We start from the raw sequence: 20,849 nt of genomic DNA, 5'->3' as shown, positions 1-20,849 counted from the left end.
TAATCATGTCATGGTAAATGGCATATCCATCAGCTCAAGCATTTATCATTTGTGTTACAAGCAATCCAATACTTGTCTCTTTTTTGTAGCGTAAAATTAGTAGAAGAATAAATAACACACAATTATTGGGTTCTAACAATATGCCAGCTTCTGTGTTAGGCCAGGTTTGCTTTTTTCTTCTCTTTTTCATTTACAATTTGTTTTACAGAGTAAGCTCTAGGACATTGAACAAATACACAATAGAAACTTTGTGTATCTTCTAGGACATGATTTGCTTAAAAGATATATCCAGACTTCCTTTTGCCTTTCTCTATAGGTGGCTGAAGGATGGCCAGTTAATTGATGAAAGGGATGGGTTCAAGATCTTATTAAATGGACGCAAACTGCTTATTGCTCAGGCTCAAGTATCAGACACAGGCCTTTATCGGTGCATGGCAAGAAATACTGCTGGGGACCGCAAGAAGGAATTTGAAGTGACTGTTCACGGTATGCTGAAGAAGGAATAGGAGCTTTGCATTTTAAATTAATTTATGCATTGTTTTATTATCTAACTCAGATTGTTGCTCAATAATGTAAATAAATCCTGAGTTGTGTAAAGAATGTGAATGTCGGTTGTATAATGACAGATTTTTTTGGTTCCTTTACGGACCCAAAGACTCAGCCAAGATGTATCAGGTAAATACTTATAGGCAGTAGCAAAAATAATTCTGGGAAATAAATAAATAAATGTAGACAGAGCTTAAATGTTAGGAAGTGTATTCTGCATAGAGTGCCAAGGTCTGAGGAATTAGACCAAGTAAGATAGAAGAGGCAAGGAGCAACTTCCAAGTCAAAGGGTTATGTAAGCATTTAAGGGCTAACTAAACCCTTAAATGCTTACATAACCCTTTTACTTGGAAGCAAGAGGGATGGTGAATACAGCAGTTTCCAGAAATGGTGGCCGAGGATGTAAGTGAAGGATGTGAGGGCCATAAGTACATTCACAAAACTGGCACATTGGGATTATAACCATTACTCTAATGACAGACGCAACCCTCTGCCAGGATATTATGTGTCTTACTTGCTGGCAGAACTTGGGAAGAAGGGAGGACTGGAACCAGAAACTGGAGAGCCACTGGGAAGCCACAAGGAGCATCTGTGAATGTCAACTTGGTTCTTCCTCCGTCTCTGCAGACTGCTGTGTTTTTTATTTTTAGTCCTATGTCCCATAATGGAATATACATAATCCTGTTTTTCAGTCTCAGTCCCAATTCTGAGGGAGGAAATCTGGCAGGTCCAGTTTAAATAAAGTTACCATTCCACATTCTATCAGCTTTGCAGGGGGCAGAGTCATGCAGTATAAATATGACTGGAAATCCACCTTGACTTAATGAAGTAGTTCTAGAGAAAGTGAAGGTCATTATAGATTAGTAAAACACACCAAAAGACATAAGCCAGATATACATGTGGATTACAGTAGCCATAAATACATTTTTACTTAGTCTTTGGAGATTTAAAAATCCGTAGTGAAGAACTAATCTATAGACTTGCTAAAAAATTATAAATTAAATACATGGGATAAAAGTATTTCATTGTTTGTTAAAATAGGAATTTGATTTTTTTTTCCCTTAAATTTTAAGGTTTCAGGTTCTTGCATACATATTTTTAAGTTAGACCCCACTGATGATGGTTTCATTTCCTTCCTCCCTCCCTTAAATCCAGTTCCTCCAACAATCAAGTCCTCGGGTCTTTCTGAGAGAGTTGTGGTGAAATACAAGCCTGTCACCTTGCAGTGCATAGCCAATGGGATTCCAAATCCATCCATTACATGGTTAAAAGATGACCAACCTGTGAACACTGCCCAAGGAAACCTTAAAGTAAGTGTAAATATTACAGAGCACAAACTAAGAAAGCTACGTAGGTCTTCCTGGAAATATCAGATTTTTCGTTCTTAACTGTAGATTTTTCTGTTGGACAGATTTTGCAGAAAATTTATTATTAAAATAATATGCATTTTTTTAGTTTTTAAGGATTTAGCTTAATATTTTGACTTGAAAATGGAATTAAAAGGCTAAATAACTTTAACAATAAAGTTATTTATTAGCAATAAGATACTGATTTTAAGAGTGGTTGTTATTTATATTACTTTGGTTTATGCCTAATTTAGTGGTTAAAAACCTGGTGTCTCACAATTGAACAATGTTCATCAATAATAAGCCGAAAATGTCCACCATTGAGTAAAATTAAGATCGTCATATTTACATAAATATAAGTAAAATAAGTCTTGAAAAGCATTTTTAAGAATTGGTTTATAAGCTTCAAGAGGGCAAAGACTCAATTTTTAAAAAAGTGAATATAGTCCCTGGCATATAACTGTATCTCATTACATATTTGTTAAATTAGTAGATTGATGATAGATAGATTGATTGATTGATTGATTGATTTCAAATCTGGGTGATCTAAAGGATGCACTTAAAATCAGCATTAATAGATTTTGCAAATAGGATCAACTTAATTGACTAATGTGGGCTTGAATTTTACTTGTGAGTTTTCTCTAATGAGAGGTATGTTATGTTCCTTTTTTAGTAGAAGTGGTGGATATCTGTTGTTTCAATTCCTATTCCAAATCCAATGAAAATAATCTTACATCTTTGTGCAAGTGAAAGATTCAGTTTGTAAGCCTTCAGACATCGTGCAGGTAGACAGTTGTTTACCTGGGAGACAGACGTTTGTCATATTATCATGCAAAAGCAGGATTGCAAACTATAATGAATGATTTAAAGAGAAAACCTAGCGGTATAAGAACATATGATGAGAAAGGTCTTTGCGAATGAGGAAAACGTATGGGAAAAACCCTGAGTAGAGTTCAGAAGACTTTATGGAAGTTAAATGGATGAACTGATGGAAGAGAACTGGGTAGAGTGTTTCAAAGAATATGTGCATGGGCAAACAAAGCAAAGGTGAGCATGGCACCTCTTGAGGACCAGAAATCCAGCCAGTGGGCTGAGGAAGAGAGTGAGGGACAGGTGATGTTAAAGACTAGAGACTAGATAAGAGGCATTTCAGTAAGGTTAATGATTTTGTTCTTACTTTAAGGCAATGAGAGACCTTTGAAGAGTTTTAAAAAAGGAATGCATGGTCAGGTTTGCATTTTAATTAGTTATTCAGACCCATTCCAAAGAATAAATTGGAGGAGCCAATAATAGATATGTAGAAACCAATTAGAACCTATTTACATTTGTGTAGGACAGAGAAAAGATAGAAATTTAGACTTATATGCTGGCCATGCAGATGAGGATACTTGTATAGATTGGTGAGGTACATATTATTTAAATCACTGGAGGTTGATGAAAGACTGTTTATGAAAAGTGAAGGAGAGGGATGTGTCACGGAAGACTCCTAGGATTCCAATCTACACAACTGCATGGAAAGAGTTGCCATCCAGTGAGACAGGAGACTGGGCAGGGGGACAAGTTTGAGGTGAGAAAACTGATTTGAGTTTTAGACTTTTAGAGGTTGAGCTGACTATGAGATAAACTAGTGGAGATGTCAGTAGATCATTGAATATGTGGTCTTGGAGCTCAAAAGAGAGTCTGGCTGGACATAGTGGCACATCAACAATATTTGAAACCATGGGCATGGATGAGTCAATACAAGAAGAGGATAAAGGGTAAGAAGAAAATGGGCAGAGAACTGACTTACGGCATTTAAAGATCATGTGTCAGTCCAGACATGAATATAAATGTATAAATGTGTTGCTTAACATGTTTATAATGGTATGGATGGAGAATACGTTAAGTGGGAGTTTACATGGGAGAGTTTAAGAGATCATTTGGGGTCAAAATGTGGTGAGCCTGGAGAGCTAGGCTGAGTTCAGATTTCATTCTGGGCAAGGTGAAGAGCCATGAATGAACTTTGAAGGGAAACTGGTTAAAGGATCAAATTTGAATTTTAAGCAAATTATTCTGGCAACAATATGCAAGATAGAGTAACAGCTAGGGAGGTTGGATACACTGGAACATCAGTTAAGAAGCTATTATAATCCCGTAGTGGCTGTGGAAATGGAGAACAGGGGATCTGAGAAATATATAGTGGCATAATTAGTAGGATTCAAAGTAGGCTCCAAAACCTAGATGGCTGGAAAAATAGTGGGTGCCATTAAACAAGAGTGGGAACATGCAATCAGAAGTAGACTTTAGAAATACAAGGAAAAATATATGAGCTTAATTTTGGATATATTAAATTTGATGTACTAACCTGTTCAGCAGCTTGCTGGAAGGACACATGCAGAGATCACGAGAGAAGGTGAGGCTATCCTGCAAATTTAAGATGCATTAGAGTTTTTCATTGATGCCGTGAGTTTGGATAAAAACTATCAGACAGCAGAGTTTCCTGGGTGTGGGCCAGGACGAGGAAGCAGATTCTAAAAGTTAATTTCCTAAGAAAGTCAGAGAATTAGAACTGAGGGAATGCTTATCTGTAACACCCAGAAAGTAGAGAGTTTCAAGGAGTCAGTAATCAACCACACCAAATGCTATGGATGGTGGAGGAGAGTATGAGCTTATTATATAGGCTGCTGAATATTGTGATTGGAAGTTGCTGGTTACCTCTGAATAGTATGTTTCAAAGAACGGCCTCTGAATCACCAGTTTCAAAATGGCAGAGGCCAGTTGCAATGGGTTTAAGAGGGAAATTAGGAAAAATAGGAAGAAATTTATCTGCATTCCCATTATCCATATTTTATAATTTTATTATTTTTCTGGCTCCCATCACCATTTAATAAAAATTTATTGTTTTAAACTATTTATGAATTTTTAACATAAATGTGGTCAGGTTTTTCCAAATAGCTTAAATTTTAATCACATGCATCATAGTTCAGTGCTAAAGTCTTTTATTCCATATGACTATACCAGTAAGCTGGCCTTAGGTTATTTTGTGTTTTCCAGAGAATAAGAAAAGGCTTTTCAATCAAACTAGTCTATTATCTTCTGCATGATGATGTGATCTCCTCCTAGTCTATCAAGAGTTTATTAAAATATTGGCATGAAAATAGTGATATTATATATTTAAATGGTTTTTTCTATTTCAATGACTGTTTTTAAATCCAAGTATAAAGTACAAAATTTCTCTGTGCTTTCTGCTCCCAATTAGATACAGTCTTCTGGTCGAATTCTACAAATTGCCAAAACGCTGTTGGAAGATGCTGGCAGATACACATGTGTGGCTACCAATGCAGCTGGAGAAACACAACAGCACATTCAACTGCAAGTTCATGGTAATATAATTTCTACATCTTAACAAAAGCATGTTTGTATCACTTTTTTTTTAAAATATAGGGGGCTCATTTTTACTGAATTGCAGTATAAAAAAATAAGTGTTTATTAGTCTGTGTGAAGAAAACCCTAGTGGTTTTTTTCCATTATTGTGATTATTACTCATATTAAGATCTTCAATTTTCAGGTTGTAAACCAGGACATACTGTAACTCATAATTAAATACACCATCCCTGTGTTTTAAGTTATCTGTATTCTGTCAACTTACAGCGGTCTACAGATGACTATTGTTGAAAAGAAAGAAGTTGGCACCCTTTTTTTAGTCTTGTCTGTGATTTTCTTGCCTGCCTATAAGAAGGATTTTGTAGAAGCCATCTCTGGCTCAGGATCTTCTCCAATGTGCTTTAATAAGAAGTCTTGGTGGAATGGAGCACCTCATTAATATCATAGCTTCACAGTAAACTTGAAAGACTACATCATCTTGAATATGTGACTTTAGATCTCTAGAGGTTCATCAGAAAAGGCCATTAATTAGGGGCCTGGACTTTCCTAATTTAGCCAGAATATTTGTAGAAAGCTGTTCAAGATTTTCATAAACAAATTATTCATTTTCTCTAATTCACATGATTTCTTGTTCCGTCTTTTCTTATTCATTCATTCATATATTCACTTCACATTTACCAAGCAATTAAACCTAGAATAATGCCCACACCTAGCTTAATTCCAGGTATATAGCAGGCAGTCAAAAATATTTAACAAACTAAAGAGTAAATAGTAGGTGAATGAAAAAGTTTTAATTAGATTTTGGATTCTTCTAATTTGCTTCTTTGCACATTTTCTTCTATTTGAATCTACCAGTTAAAAAGAATCAAATCATCAGTTTCCTAAGTGTTTGCAATAAAGTAATTTATTCTTTTCCCAGTTTCTGAAATATGAACACCTAACTTTGTGACATCTACATACATAAACCATGTGGGCCTTTATTCTTTCACCAAATCTTTGGTTGGGAGACCAATATCTGAATGTAACCATGTTGGAGTTGGCTAACCATGCTAGTGGGGTTAGGGGACAGGCTGGCCCTGCTCTACTGTAAGTCACCTTGCATTTGCCTCGTTCCCCGTAAGGCTGTTGTCTCTTCCTAGTGCTCTTGTACAGCTGTCTCTAGCATCTACTCAGACTTAACACTTCCATCTAAGAGTATGCTGGGGGGCTTCTCTCATTTCTCTACCCTGAGGATCCTTCTATTCTCCTTCTGCAAGCTGTTTTATCTACCCTCTCCCATCAAGTTTAGTTCTTAGCTGGTCTATGTTACTGGCTAAGAGGAAACAGTTAAGTGAGATGCAATGGCATGATGCAACCATCTTAGGCACTCAGGAGTCAGGCCAACTTTGATTTAAACTCTATGCTAAACATGGTGTGTGTTACCTTGATTAAACTACTTAATTTCCATTAGTATCTAACTTCGCTAATGATTTTGAGGTTTAGAGATGATCGGTGTAAAACATCTCCCACTTCATAAACACTAAATAAACAGTGGCAGCTAACTTTGCTAACTTCTACTTTCTGAGGTGTTTTAAAAAAGAAGGATGTTTTGTTCTCTAGACTGTTTTAAAATACTTAAATGAATGCTCCATAACTGCAGCCCCCAACCTTTTTGGCACCAGGGACCAGTTTATAGGAAGACAGTTTTCCCACAGACTAAGGAGAAGGATGGTTTGAGGATTATTCAAGTGCTTTACATTTATTGTGTATTTTATTTCTATTATTATTACATTGTAATATGTAATGATATAATTATACAACTCACCATAATGTGGAATCGATGGGAGCCCTGAGCTTGTTTTTCAGAACCTAGACAGTCCCATCTGGGGCAATGGGAGACAGTGATAGATCATCAGGTATTAGATTCTCATAGGGAGTGCACAATCTAGATCCTTGGCATGGACAGTTCACAGTAGGATTCATACTCCTGTGAGAATCTAATGCTGCTGCTCATCTGACAGGAGGCAGAGCTCAGGTGGTAATGCTTGCTCTCTTGCCACTCATCTCCTGCTTTATGGCCCAGTTCCCAGTAGGCCATCGACTGGTATCAGCCTGTGATCCAGGGTTGGGGACCCCTGCTATATAATAAAGAACAGAGTGTATGTCACCAGTCCTGGAAGAATGTGCCTAGAATAGATGCTCTAAGATTTCAGTATTCATAAAAGACATGCAAGTTGCCAATTAAAAATACAGCTTCCTGGGCCAGTCCCAGATCTCCTGAAACAGAATCTCTAATGTAGGTGGTCTATGAGCCAATACTTGGAAAAACATTGGCCCAGATGCTAAAGACTGGCCAAAAGACTTGCCAGTGTAGTCAAGGCTGATTGAATACCAGAGTCTGTGAGAGAAATCAAGTAACCCATCAAATAAAGAGCAACAACAGAAGAGAAAAAGCATAACTGATACCTAAGAAGGCACAAGTCTGTTAACCTGAATATTTTAACAAAATGTTGGTTGACAGGAGATGCAATTAGGGTGCACATCTACATGGAAAATCATCAAAGAGAAGGGGGCAGGCTGGTAGATATATGAGTTAATGTGAAAAGAAAGAGAAACAGAAGATTAGTCATTGTAAGAGCTTATTAATTGCTGAATCAGAGGGAGAATATAAAACTATCTTCCTGATGCAAATCACAGGATACAGGTAAGTTATAGTAGTAGCTTAAAACATTTCAACTAATATGATCTTGACTTGTGCACATAACAGTTCATCCCCCTTAGAGAGAATAAATTATGAAGTGAACTTCTAATCTGATACTAATCATAATCAGCCTGGAAAAAGCAGTTGGCTGAGTGCGTGTGATGGTAATCTACACAGAAAACTGGCATTTACCTGGCACTCAGGACAGCAACATCACATTGGACACATAAGGCCCCAAACCTGACTCTGTCCTCTTCAATACTTGTATTAATAACTTTACTGATAATTGGAGATGTTTAAAAAATGTAGGAAGATCTAAGAGACAGGTTGATGACAGACTTCAAAAAGACCTCAGTGGTTAAAATGACAAGTTAATATAATGTGGACGACTATGTAAGAATAGGATGTGAAAAGCGTGGCTTAAAGGACACCATACATTGAAATACTTGAGTATTTGAATTTGGATTGTTCCAATTACTGTATATATGAGAATTTCATTTCATAAAAAAGTTAATCAAACTTAGCAGTCAATAGCAGAAGTTACAGTCTGAGAAACAAAAGAGGAACTAGTCCTATTAATACTCCCGCTCTTTGAATGCTTCCAAAGTATTGCCTACAATTCTTATTCTATGTATTTAAAAAGAGGCATTGCGAAACCTATCGGGCAGCAATCCTTATGCAATTAGGTTCGGTTATTAATTTGTCAGCCAAACCTATAGTTACTTTCGAAGTCAGGATTTTTTGTTTTTAGAGACCAAGTCTCACTCTGTGACCCAAGTTGGAATGCAGTGGCACAATCATGGCTCATTCCAGCCTGGATCTCGCTGGGCTCAGGTGATCTTTCCACCTCAGCCTCCCTAGTAGCTAGGACCACAAGCACATGCCACCATGCCTGGTTAACTTTTATACTTTTTGTAGAGATGAGATTTCACCATGTTGCCCAGGCTGGTCTTGAACTCCTGGCCTCAAGACATCTTCCCACCTCAGCCTCCCAAAGTGTTGGAATTACAGGTGTGAGCCACGATGCCCGGCCCAGTTTTGTTTTGTTTTTTTTAATCCCAATCTTTGTGGCCTTGTAGAGAGAAGCTCTTTAAGTATGTTACTACTACACAGTATTGACAAAGAAGTAGACTAGAAACCCACTGAATCTTGAGGGGGTTGTTTGCCAAATAATTATAATCCTGCCTACAAAGCATGTGATGGTTCAGTGCCTCAAACACCAGAGACATTCCAATGGAAGTCCATATGAAAATATTTTAAAAGCCCAATTTCTTTCTCATTTTTAGGTAAAAAGTAAATACGAATATAAATTCCATTGCTCCCTTCTAGCATTGAAATGCAGTGTTGAAATTTAGGAGAACATTTTTCTAGATATAGCAGCAATGATTGATGAATACCACATTCAGTAAATGTGCATTTACTACAGTTGTCATCCAAAAATGTCTAATTTTAAAATATTCAGTGTTCTAATTGTTTAATGTTTTCCTTTCTTATGAAAATATTTTAGATACTGCCATTCTTCTCAATCATAGCAAAAGTTGTTTCTAAAAGCTATAGTAAGGGTGCCTGGTCTCCTGGACAAGGAGACCAAGTCATGATCAAGAGAAAAGAAACGTTCTCATGGGTTTTTCCAGGGTGAGAAGGTTCTGTCTTTTATAAAGGGCAAGAGCCCTCAGTAGGTGGTCTTTTTGATCATCAAAGTTTAATAATTCTGGAAGTTTTTATTCCCTAGACCAAACTATGAAATAATATCTAAACCTCAAATATTTGCCAAGTGAAACAGATGTTTCCACAAACAAATGATTATTTGGAGTCTAATAGCCCAAGCATTCATTTTCTCTGCACACAATTATTTCCCAGGAAAAAAAATCAACCAAGGTGAAGCACCCAGAAAAAGTAAAGTATTGTGGCTTCAAAGTTAGTTTTCTACATTGCCAATTAATAACTGCAAGATGAAGACTTACCTTCCTCATCTGTAAAGTGGGAAGGATAGTGAGAGTACCCCACAGTTACGGAGGTTGTGTGAGGGTTAAAGGAAACACTGCATGTGAAAATCTTAGCCTGGTGCCTTGCTCCTGCTCAGCATCTGTCAATGGCAGCATAAAGGCTCTCTGGCAAAACACATGTTTGACTTCTGGCCCTTCTCACTGCACCATTTTGACAAACATCTCTAAAATCCTCCTGCCTTTACTCTTGGCTAGGAACTCTCTTGGGTCTGTATGAGTTGTCTGGTAAAAACATTAGTAGAGCACCCCTTACTTTTATTTTATTTTTCAAAAAGTATTTGCTTGGCTAACATCTGCTAACACCCACTCAAAAATGGTTCCTCTATCATTTCTGTGTTTTGTTTAATAGCTCAGCTGTGGCCTAAAGGAGACTCGAGAATGTTGTAGGGAACTTTTTTCTTTTTTATGGATAACTTCAGTTCAGGACTCTATGATTTTCTTGGTCTAGATTTTAATTTATTCAGTAGATAGAGAATATTAACTCACCAAAATTACATTTAGATCACTTTTGTACTACCTGAAATTTAACCAGGATTTGAAAGGCTATTCATGACCTGCGTGATTAAGTAATAGGCAAAATCTCCTACACAATGTGTCAGGAAGAAGGTATTGTGGTTTGGGCATGATATGTACATGCAGCTTTTGAGAAAAGGAAGAAATCCCAGAAAATTGAATGGAATTCTACCTTCCTGGAGAATGCAGGCATCTTATTATTAAAATAAGATCGTAAGATACTGTTACCTTATTGCTGCTCTATCTAGAACAATGTTCTCCTAAGTTTCAACACTATGCATTTCAATGCTAGAAGGGAGCAATGGAATTTATATTCGTATTTACTTTTTACCTAAAAATGAGAAAGAAATTGGGCTTTTAAAATATTTTTGTATGGACTTTCATTGGAATGTCTCTGGTATTTGAGGCATTGAACCATCACATGCTTTATAGGCAGGATTATAACTGTTTGGCAAACAATCCCCTCAAGATTCAGTGGGTTTCTAGTCTACTTCTTTGTCAATACTGTGTAGTAGTAACATACTTAAAGAGCTTCTCTCTACAAGGTCTTTAGTCATTAGCTTTCTTCTTTTAGTTACTAAATCATGTTTTGACATTTCTAAAGCGTTGTTTTTTTGTTTTGTTTTGTTTTGTTTTGTTTTTGAGATAGAAATTCACACTGTCACCCAGGCTGAAGTGCAATGGTGCGATCTCAGCTCACTGCAACCTCCGCCTCCCAGGTTCAAGTGATTCTGCTGCCTCAGCCTCACAAGGAGCTGAGATTAAAGGCACCCACTACCACGCCCAGCTAATTTTTTGTATTTTCATTAGAGACAGGGTTTCACTATGTTAGCTAGGCTGGTCTCAAACTCCTGACCTGCTGATCCACCGGCCTCAGCCTCCCGAAGTGCTGGGATTACAGGCATGAGCCACCACGCCCAGCCTAAGCATACATTTTATATGGAAACCACCATGAGGTCATCTGAAACAATTAGCTAAGATAACATCTTTATGTTTGATAAGTCTGGCTGAGAAGACTTAATAGAAGGCTTTTAGAAAAAAATGCTTAGCAATCATTTTTATCTCTAATTCTTTGGAATAGAAAAGCAATTGGTTTATTTTTTTTTTCAGCCCTCTAAGACTATAAATTAATATTATGTTGAAATACAATGAGTGGCAAATCAGACTATCTGATTTATTATAAGATTTTTGTAGGTCACTTATGGGTACATCTTGATCCTAATTGTTTCTTGAGTTGAGCATCACAAATTTTGAGCTTCATGGTTTGGAAGAAAATGGCCATACTGCCCAAAGTAATCTATAGATTCAATGCTATCCCCATCAAGCTACTATTGACTTTCTTCACAGAATTATATAAAAACATCTTAATTTTCATATGGAACCAAAAAAGAGTCCACATAATCAAGACAATTATAAGCAAAAAACAAACAAACAAAACAAAACAAAACTGGAGGGATCATGCTACCTGACTTCAAATTATACTACAAGTTTACAGTAACCAAAACAGTTATATAGACCAATGGAACAGAACAGAGGCCTCAGAAATAGTGCCACACATCTACAACCATCTGATCATTGACAAACCTGACAAAAACAAGCAATGAGGAAGGAATTCCCTATTGAATAAATGGCTAGCTGGCTAGCCATATGCAGAAAGCTGAAACTGGGTCCCCTCCTTATACCTTATACAAAAATGAACTCAAGATGAATCAGATATTTAAACATAAGACCTAAAACCATAAAAACCCTAGAAGAAAACCTAGCTAATACCATTCAGGACATAGGCACAAAGACTCCATGACTAAAACACCAAATGCAATGACAACAAAAGCCAAAATTGACAAGTGGGATCTAATTAAACTAAAAAGCTTCTGCACAGTAAAGGAAACTATCATCAGAGTGAACAGACAACCTACAGAATGGGAGAAAAATTTTACAGTCTACCCCCCATCTGACAAAGGGCTAATATCCAGAATCTACAAAGAACTTAAACAAATTTACAGGTAAAAAACCCCAAACAACCCCATCAAAAAGGGGCAAAGGATATGAACAGACACTTCTCAAAAGAAGACACTTATGCACCCAACAAACATGTGAAAAAAAGCTCATCATCACTGGTCTTTAGAGAAATGCAAATCAAAACCACAATGAGATACCATCCCACCCCAGTTAGAATAGCGATCATTAAAAAGTCAGGAGACAACAGATGCTGGAGAGGATGTGGAGAAATAGGAACACTTTTACACTGTTGGTGGGAGTGTAAATTAGTTCAATCATTGTGGAAGACAGTGTGGCAATTTCTCAAGGATCTAGAACCAGAAATATAATCTGACCCAGCAATCCCATTACTGGGTATACACCCAAAGAATTGTAAATCGTTCTACTATAAAGACACATGCACATGTATGTTTATTGCAGCACTATTCACAACAGTAAAGACTTGGAACCAACTCAAATGCCCATCAATGATAGACTGGATAAAGAAAATGTGCCACATATACACCATCAAATACTATGCAGCCCTAAAAAAAGATTAGTTCTCATCCTTTGCAGGGGCATGAATGAAGCTGGAAACCATCATTGTCAGCAAACTAACACAAGAACAGAAAACCAAACACTGTATGTTCTAACTCATAAGTGGGAGTTGAACAGTAAGAATACATGGGCACAGTGAGGGAAACATCATACACCAGGGACTTTAAGGGGCTGGGGATGGGGAGAGGGATAGCATTAGGAGAAATATCTAATGTAGATGATGGGGTGATGGATGCAGTCCACCATCATGGCACGTGTATACCTGTGTAACAAACCTGCATGTTCTGCACATGTACCCCAGAACTTAAAGTACAATTTAAAAATTCTGAGCTTGTTATTCACAAAGAGATCACAGATATAATTCACATCCTAGAAAATTCACCCTTTTAGGGTGTATAATTCAGTCAATTTTAGTAGTTTGTATCTTTCTAAGATTTTTTTTAATCTAGGTTATCTAATTTGTTGGCATGCAATTGTTTATAATCTTCCTCTATAGTTTTTTTTTTATTTCTGTAAGATTGCTAGTAATGACCCTGCTTTCATTTCTGATTGTAGTAATTTACTACAGTTTTCCTGTATTATAATTGGAATCTTAATTTACTACAGTTTTCCTGAGTATTATAATTAGAATCTTACTAATATTTAATAGTATTTGGATTAATACTTAATAGTATTTGGGTTAATATCAATTTAATTTCCATTAAAATTTGTATTTCAATAGTATATAAAAATTTTGTTCCTAATTAGCTCTCTCTCCCCTCTTCTGTGCTGTTATTATGATGCAAATTACATTTTAAAGTGTCCATTGACACAGATTTATAATTATTGCTTTATACTATCATCTTTTAAATCAATAGGAGAAAAAATAAGTTCTGAGCAAAATATACAGTTTTTACATCTTACATATTTACCTATTTAGTTACCTCTACCAGTGAACTTTATTCTTTTGTGTGTATTAGAGTTATTGTTTCATTTCAACCTGAAGAACTCCTTTTAGTATTTATCATAGAGCAGGGGTCTTGTTCTTCTAGAAATATCTTAATTTCTTCTTTAATTTTAAAAGACAGATTTTCTGGACATGAAATTCTTGGTTGATAGTCATTTTCTTTCAGCACTTTGACTTTGTCATCTTACTACCTTCTGGTCTTTGTGTTTTTTTATGAGAAATTGGCTGTTGGTTGTATTGAGGATCTCTGTACATAAGTCACTTCTCTCAATACTTTCAAGATTCTTTCTCAGTTGTTGGTTTTAAACAGTTTGGTTTTGGTGTCTTGGTGGGGATTTCTTTGAGTTTGTCTAAGAGTTTTTTTTTTAAGCTTCTTAGATATATGGATTGACGTTTTTCTTCAAATTTGGGAATATTTCAGTTACTCCCTTTTAAGGCATTCTTTCTGCACCTTTCTCTTTTTCCCCTCCTCTGGTACCCCCATTATGTTTGTTGGTGTTTCTACAAGTCTTAGAAGCTCTATTCACTTTTCTTTATTCTTTTTTCTTTTTATTCTAAAATTGGATTATCACCTCAATTGACCAGTCTTCAAATTTGTTGATTTTTACCTTCTTCCAGCCTAAATGTGCTGTTGAGTCTTTGTTGCACTTTTGAATTCTAGAATTTTTATTTGGGTTTTAAAAGTAATTTCTGTCTGTTGATTAATACTCTATAGTTAGTAATAATTCAGCTACTTTTCTTTTGTTCTTTATACATGGTTTCCTGTAATTCTTGAAACATTCAGTCATCCCTCAATATCCACATGGAACTGACTTTAGGACCTCACATGCATACCAAAATTTGTTGATGCTCAAGTTCCTTACAAAATTTATATAGTGTTTGTTGCAACAAAAAAACAAAAATAAATAAATGGGACTAATTAAACTAAAAACCTTCTGCATAGCAAAATAAATAATCAGCAGAGTTAACACAACCCACAGAGCAGGAGTAAGTATTAGCAGACTATGCATCTGGCAAAGGACCAATATCCAGAATTTACAAGGAACTCAAACAGATCAGCAAGAAAAAAGAAATAATCCCATCAAAAAGTTGGCAAAGGATATGAATAGACAATTATCAAAGATATACAAGTAGCCAACAAATATGTGAAAAAAAGCTTGACATCACTCATCATCAGGGAAATGTAAGTTGAAACCACAATAAACTACCCCCTTACTCCTACAAGAATGGCTGATATGGTTTGGCTATGTCCCCACCCAGATCTCATCTTGAATCATAGTACCTGTAATATATATATGTCATGGGAAGCACCCAATGGGAGGTAATGGAATCATGGGGTGGTTACCTACCTGCTGATCTCATGAGATCTGCATGGTCTTATAAGGGGCTTTCCCCTACCTTTGGTCTGCACTATTCCTTGCTACCACCATGTGAAGAAGGATGTGTTTGCTTCCCCTTCAGAATGATTATAAGTTTTCTGAGACCTCCAAGCCATGCTGAACTGTGAGTCAATTAAACTTCTTTCCTTTATAAATTACCCAGTCTTGGATATGTCTTTATTAGCAGCATGAGAAGGAACTAATACAATGGCCATAATTAAAAAGAAAAAAAAAAAGATGTTGGTGTGGATGCGGTGAAAGGGAACTTTTGCACTGCTAGTGGAAATGTAAATTAGTACAACCACTATGGAGAACAGTATGGAGATTCCTTCAAGTACCAAAAATAGAACTGCCATTTGAACCAGCAATGTCACTACTGGGTATCTACCTAAAGGAAAAGCAGTCATTATATGAAAAAGACACATGCACATGCATATTTACAGCAGCACAATTTGCATTTGCAAAGATATGGATCCAAGCTAAGTGCCCATCAACGAATGAATGGATACAGAAAATGTGGCATGTATATATATCATGGAATACTACTCAGCCATAAAAGGAATGAAATAATGTCTTTTGCAGCAACTTGGTTGGAGCTGGAGGCCATTATTCTAAGTGAAGCAACTCAGGAATGGAAAATCAAATCTTGTATGTTCTCACTTATAAGTGAGAGCTAAGTTACGAGGATGCAAAGGCAGAAGAATGATGTAATGGCCTTTGGGGATTCATGGGGGAAGTATAACAGGGGGATGAGGGATAAAAGATAACATATCCAGTACAGCATACATTGTTCAAGTGGTGGGTATACTAAGATCTCAGAAATCACCACTAAAGAACTGATCCATGTAATCAAAAACCACCTGTACTCCAAAACTATGAGATAAACTTTAAATTACATAATATTTGTATGTAGCACATCCTCTTGTATAGTTTAATATCTTTAGATAACTTAATTCCCAATACAGTGTGAATGTTATGCAGTAGGTAGTTATACTACATTTTTTATTTGTATAAATTTTTATTGTTGTATTGTTCTTTTTTATTTTTTAAATTTTCTAATCTGTGGTTGACTGCAGATAGAGAGGGCCAGTTGTATGTAAAATAGCTGATTTAAAGTTTTTGTCTAGTAAATCCAGTATCTAGGTTTCTCGATGGACAGTTTCTATTCTGCTGCTTTTTCTGTGTATGAGCCATGCTATCTTGTTTCTTAGAATGTGATTTTTTTTTGTTGAAAAAGTAGATATTTTAAATAATGTAATGTGACAACTCTAGAAATCATATCCTTCTCTCCTCATGGTTTTTATTGTCATCGTTTTTGTTGCTGGTTTTCATTGTTATGCCTTGATTCATTAGTAAGTAGGCAGAATACTGGCATCCTCCCAAATTTTCATATCCTTATCCTTGAACTTGTTAATATGTTAGGTTACCTCATAAAGGGCAATTAAGGTTGTTAATCACTTGACCTTAAAATAGGAAGATAATCCCTAATTATCTGGATGAACCCAATGTAATCATAAGGAAATGTGGAAAAGGGAAGCAGAATGTCAGAGTGACATAATGTGAGAAGAATGTTCCACACATCCTCACATGCCCTGCCCGTTACTGGCTTTGAACATGGAGGAAATGGCCTCCAGAAGTTGGAAAAGGCAAGGAAACAGATTCTCCTCTAGACCCTCCAGAAGGGAATTCAGCTCTGCTCATACCTTAATATTAACCCAGTCAGGCCATGTTGGACTTCTGACCTATAAAATTCTGACCTATAAAACTATAAGATAAATTTGTATTGTTTAAGCTACCAAGTTTGAGGTAATTTGTTAAAGAAGTATAAGGAAACTAACTTTTCTGTATAAGTTCTATGAAGTCTGTTTTCACAATCGTTAAAATCCCCCTGAGGAAAAGGTTTGCGCTGACAGAACCTTGAGTCTGGTTAAATAAAGACAAATCATGCAAATAGGGATTTTCACGGAAAGGCCAGACAGGTCAAATAATGACAGTTCTCTCAGAGTGTTACTTTCGGGTAGCTCAAAACTTGTTGTACTTCCTTCAGTATCTGTTAGGCTGCTTTTTCCACTGTGATGATAGGACTATTTGTTTTCAAGTTTGAGCTGGAGAGAGGATGACAGGGCTAGGTCAGTTAAAATGCCACAAAACTCACTGTTCTTAATGAAATTTAGCTATTTTTAATGAATACTTTTTGGAATTTCACAAGTCTTTGGTTAATTTCCCAAGTTCTGAGAAGGTTGATTTTGACAATGTTTCCACTGTTTTTGTTTCTTTAATGAAGGAGTAGGTTTTTTGAGTCCTTAGTCTGGCATTCTTGCTGACATCCGATCTTTCTCTCTTTAAGTTCTCTAGTGAAGTGAGAAATCACCAACCCATTCCATAGCTCTTGTATTTCTTATTCCCATCGTAGTGTTTTATTGCAGCAGCTACATAGTCTGTCAGATTCTTCAATGAGCACTTCAGTCCAGAAGGCTTCAAGTATTTAAAAAAGCTATTTTGAAAGAATGTGCCATGGACTGCTTATTTTTCCTTTTTTCTTTTCCAGTTGGAAAAGTTAGATAACCATATTTAGAGGTTTTATGTCCTTAAATATTGTGTTTATAATCAGAATTCAGTGCAGAAAACAGAAACATTCTAGGCATTTCAAACAGTTAGGGTTACTACATGGACTTAAATGAATACAAAAGGATTTTTAAGAGTGAAGGATGGTTCTAGGGTCTTTGGGAACAACTCCCAGAACAAAAGAGATCTGACCCAAAGGACATCTACTTTTGAAAACAGACTTTATTTTAGACTTATTAAAAAAACAACTTTGAGGTTTATTATCTTTTTTGATTTTGTTTGTTTTCTGCTTTTATTTTTATTATTTCTAGCCTCTTTTGGTTTATTGCACTGGTCTTCTAAATTCTGGGTTGAGTGCTTAGGACTTATTTTTCATTATTTCTTAGTTTTAAAATATGCTAATTTGGCTTTAGTGACATATCCTATAGGTTTTAATATTAATCAGTTTCATTTTATGTTTTTCTAAACTTACACTCTTATCTTGATTTTATCTTTAATGAGATTTTTTCCCATGTAGATAATAGCTTTATAATTTTGTTGCTTATTTATATTTTATGGTTTCATTAAATTGTGAATATAAAATACTTTAATTGTTATTTTGTGGGCTAATATTTCATTTTGAAAATAATCCATTGTCATTTGAAAAACATCTATATTCTTTGATAACTACAAATCCCCAAACACACACATACATATAGGCATACACAATCTGGATGGGTACTTTTATATTTCATATTCTTTATATTGTATTTTTTGTTTCACTACATTCCAAGTTCTGAGGAGGACATATTAAAATACACCACTTTTAGAGTTTTCTAATTTTTCTTGCTTCTTAACAATTTTTGCTTTGTTGGTCAATGCATAAAGTACTGTCATTATATATTATTATTCATCAATTGTAACATGTTAATGTAAATTATATTGCTTTGTCACGTTCAATAATTTTTGCTTTGTATAGTTGTCAGAAATTGATCTCAAATTGTTGTATATCTTCATCCAGCTCCTTATTGTAATATTTTTGTGGGTTTTTATTTGTGCTCTTTATCCACTTAGATTTTTTAATTAAAAAAATCATTGTAACCCATTGTATTAGGCCATTTTCATGCTACCCTGATAAAGACATACCTGAGACCAGGTAGTTTACAAAAGTAAGACGTTTAATGGACTCACATTTTCAGATAGCTGGTGAGGCCTTCATCATGGAGGACGGCAAAAAGCACATCTCACATGGGGGCAGGCAAGAGAATGAGAGCCAAGCCAGTCTCATGGTTCTAAATCATCAGATCTCATGAGACTTATTCACTAGCATAAGTACAGTAAGGGGGAAACTGCCTGCATGATTCATTTATCTACCACTGGGTCTCTCCCACAACATGAGGGAATTATGGGAATTACAATTAAAGATGAGATTTGGGTGGGGACATGGCCAAACCATATCATCCATATAAGTATTAAAGTGTCAAAAAGTCACTATTTTAAGTGTGAAAACTGTTGATTAAACAATGAAATGAACTCATTCATATTTATATATTTAATTTTATTTCTGCCATTTTACTTAGTTCTACTATTTTTTCTTGTTTTCTGTCCTTCTTTCCCCATTTCCTGTTTTTGGTAGATTAATGGATTGATGGATTTATTGATTGTATGTGGGTTGAGGGTCTCTAGTGCATTGAATTAGTTAAATTCAGCAAATCCTTAAAATGTGTGTTTTTCTATCAACTTCAGTTACGAATTTACAATATCTTCTTCAGACAAGACACAACCTTTAGTTCACCTGTAATTTTTTAAATCCTGGTATGCCTCTCACACTTCTTGAGATACTGTTGAAAACTTGGCATTAATGTTCCAAGTTATTTCTTTTATATTATGCTTCTCAGACTTTATGAATTCCTACTTTCCAAGTACATTAAATAACAACAGATCAGCATTATCAGTAGTTACTTAAAGTTGAAAATATACCTTTCTGTTTTATTTTGTGACTAACTTAAGTATAAATTTTATATCAAAAGAAAAATCCTGCCAAGAAACATGCAAAAATTATTCTAATTTTTCTGAAATAGTTTAAGACAGTCCAAAGATACTATCCAAATTACTGTCCAAAGATGAAGTAAGATATTTTGAGATGTTGATTTCTTCTTCACTGGAAGAGTTCAAATTTAGTAGATTAGTTACTTCTTGGCAAAGATAGTTACTCACCAAACCAATCAGATTAAGTACTATAAAAAATGTTTAACTTTTCTTTAATTCTAAAGATTTTCCTGTCTGGACACAGAAATGTGTGATCCAGAAAACTTAAAGATTTTTTTAAAATCCTGTTCTTCAATCTATTTAATAGTATACTTTTATTCCAAATAGATCAGTGTATATATGTGAAAAAAAATAAGAAAGGAAGAAAAATTATAATTTGAATTGAGCAAACAATTTCAGCTTAAAAATTCTATTAATAAGAAGTAATTATCTGTTTGGGTCTCTTACAGAACCACCTAGTCTGGAAGATTCAGGGAAGATGCTGAATGAAACTGTGGTGGTGAGCAACCCTGTACAGCTGGAGTGCAAGGCAGCTGGAAATCCTGTGCCTAGTATGTTTACTTTTGGACTCTATAACTTAATATTTTAAGATTTCTGAGAGTAACCCACAACTGTTTTTGAGCATAATATACCAATTACTATTAAAGAACAGGTTATAGAATATATTTCATGGGTGAAAGAATATTAGGTAGATAACATTTTTGAATTTTTATTGTTTTTAATTGCGTGAAAAAATTTATTTAAACAATGTAGAAATATGTGAATACCTTAATCATTTTATTGTCAATATCGTGGCCACAAGACCCACATGGTGGTTTAGATCCATTTATGCTGAAAATTTTTTTAACTTAAAAGTATCTTAACGAAACTAGATCAAGTTGTCATTCTGATGAGACTACCACTTTATTTTGTATATTCCCATCACTGGTAGCTTATTCATAT

At 35.4% G+C, this 20,849-nt stretch overlaps 1 protein-coding gene across 9 annotated transcripts in view; it reads left to right on the top strand.

Moving 5' to 3' along the window:
- The window catches only part of HMCN1 (hemicentin 1), a 677,492-nt gene that overhangs the window by 511,114 nt on the left and 145,529 nt on the right, over positions 1-20,849 (top strand). For all 9 annotated transcript variants that reach the window (XM_074389731.1, XM_074389733.1, XM_074389732.1 and 6 more), the window contains 4 exons: positions 317-486; positions 1,702-1,856; positions 5,131-5,254; positions 20,357-20,458. In XM_074389731.1, the coding sequence (XP_074245832.1) occupies positions 317-486; positions 1,702-1,856; positions 5,131-5,254; positions 20,357-20,458 (551 nt within the window). The remainder of the gene's footprint in view (positions 1-316; positions 487-1,701; positions 1,857-5,130; positions 5,255-20,356; positions 20,459-20,849) is intronic.

The sequence above is a fragment of the Saimiri boliviensis genome, chromosome 19 (assembly GCF_048565385.1).
Source record: "Saimiri boliviensis isolate mSaiBol1 chromosome 19, mSaiBol1.pri, whole genome shotgun sequence".
Lineage (NCBI taxonomy): Eukaryota > Metazoa > Chordata > Mammalia > Primates > Cebidae > Saimiri > Saimiri boliviensis.
Note: the sequence above shows the minus strand (reverse complement) of the source record. Positions and strands in the feature narration are given on the sequence as shown.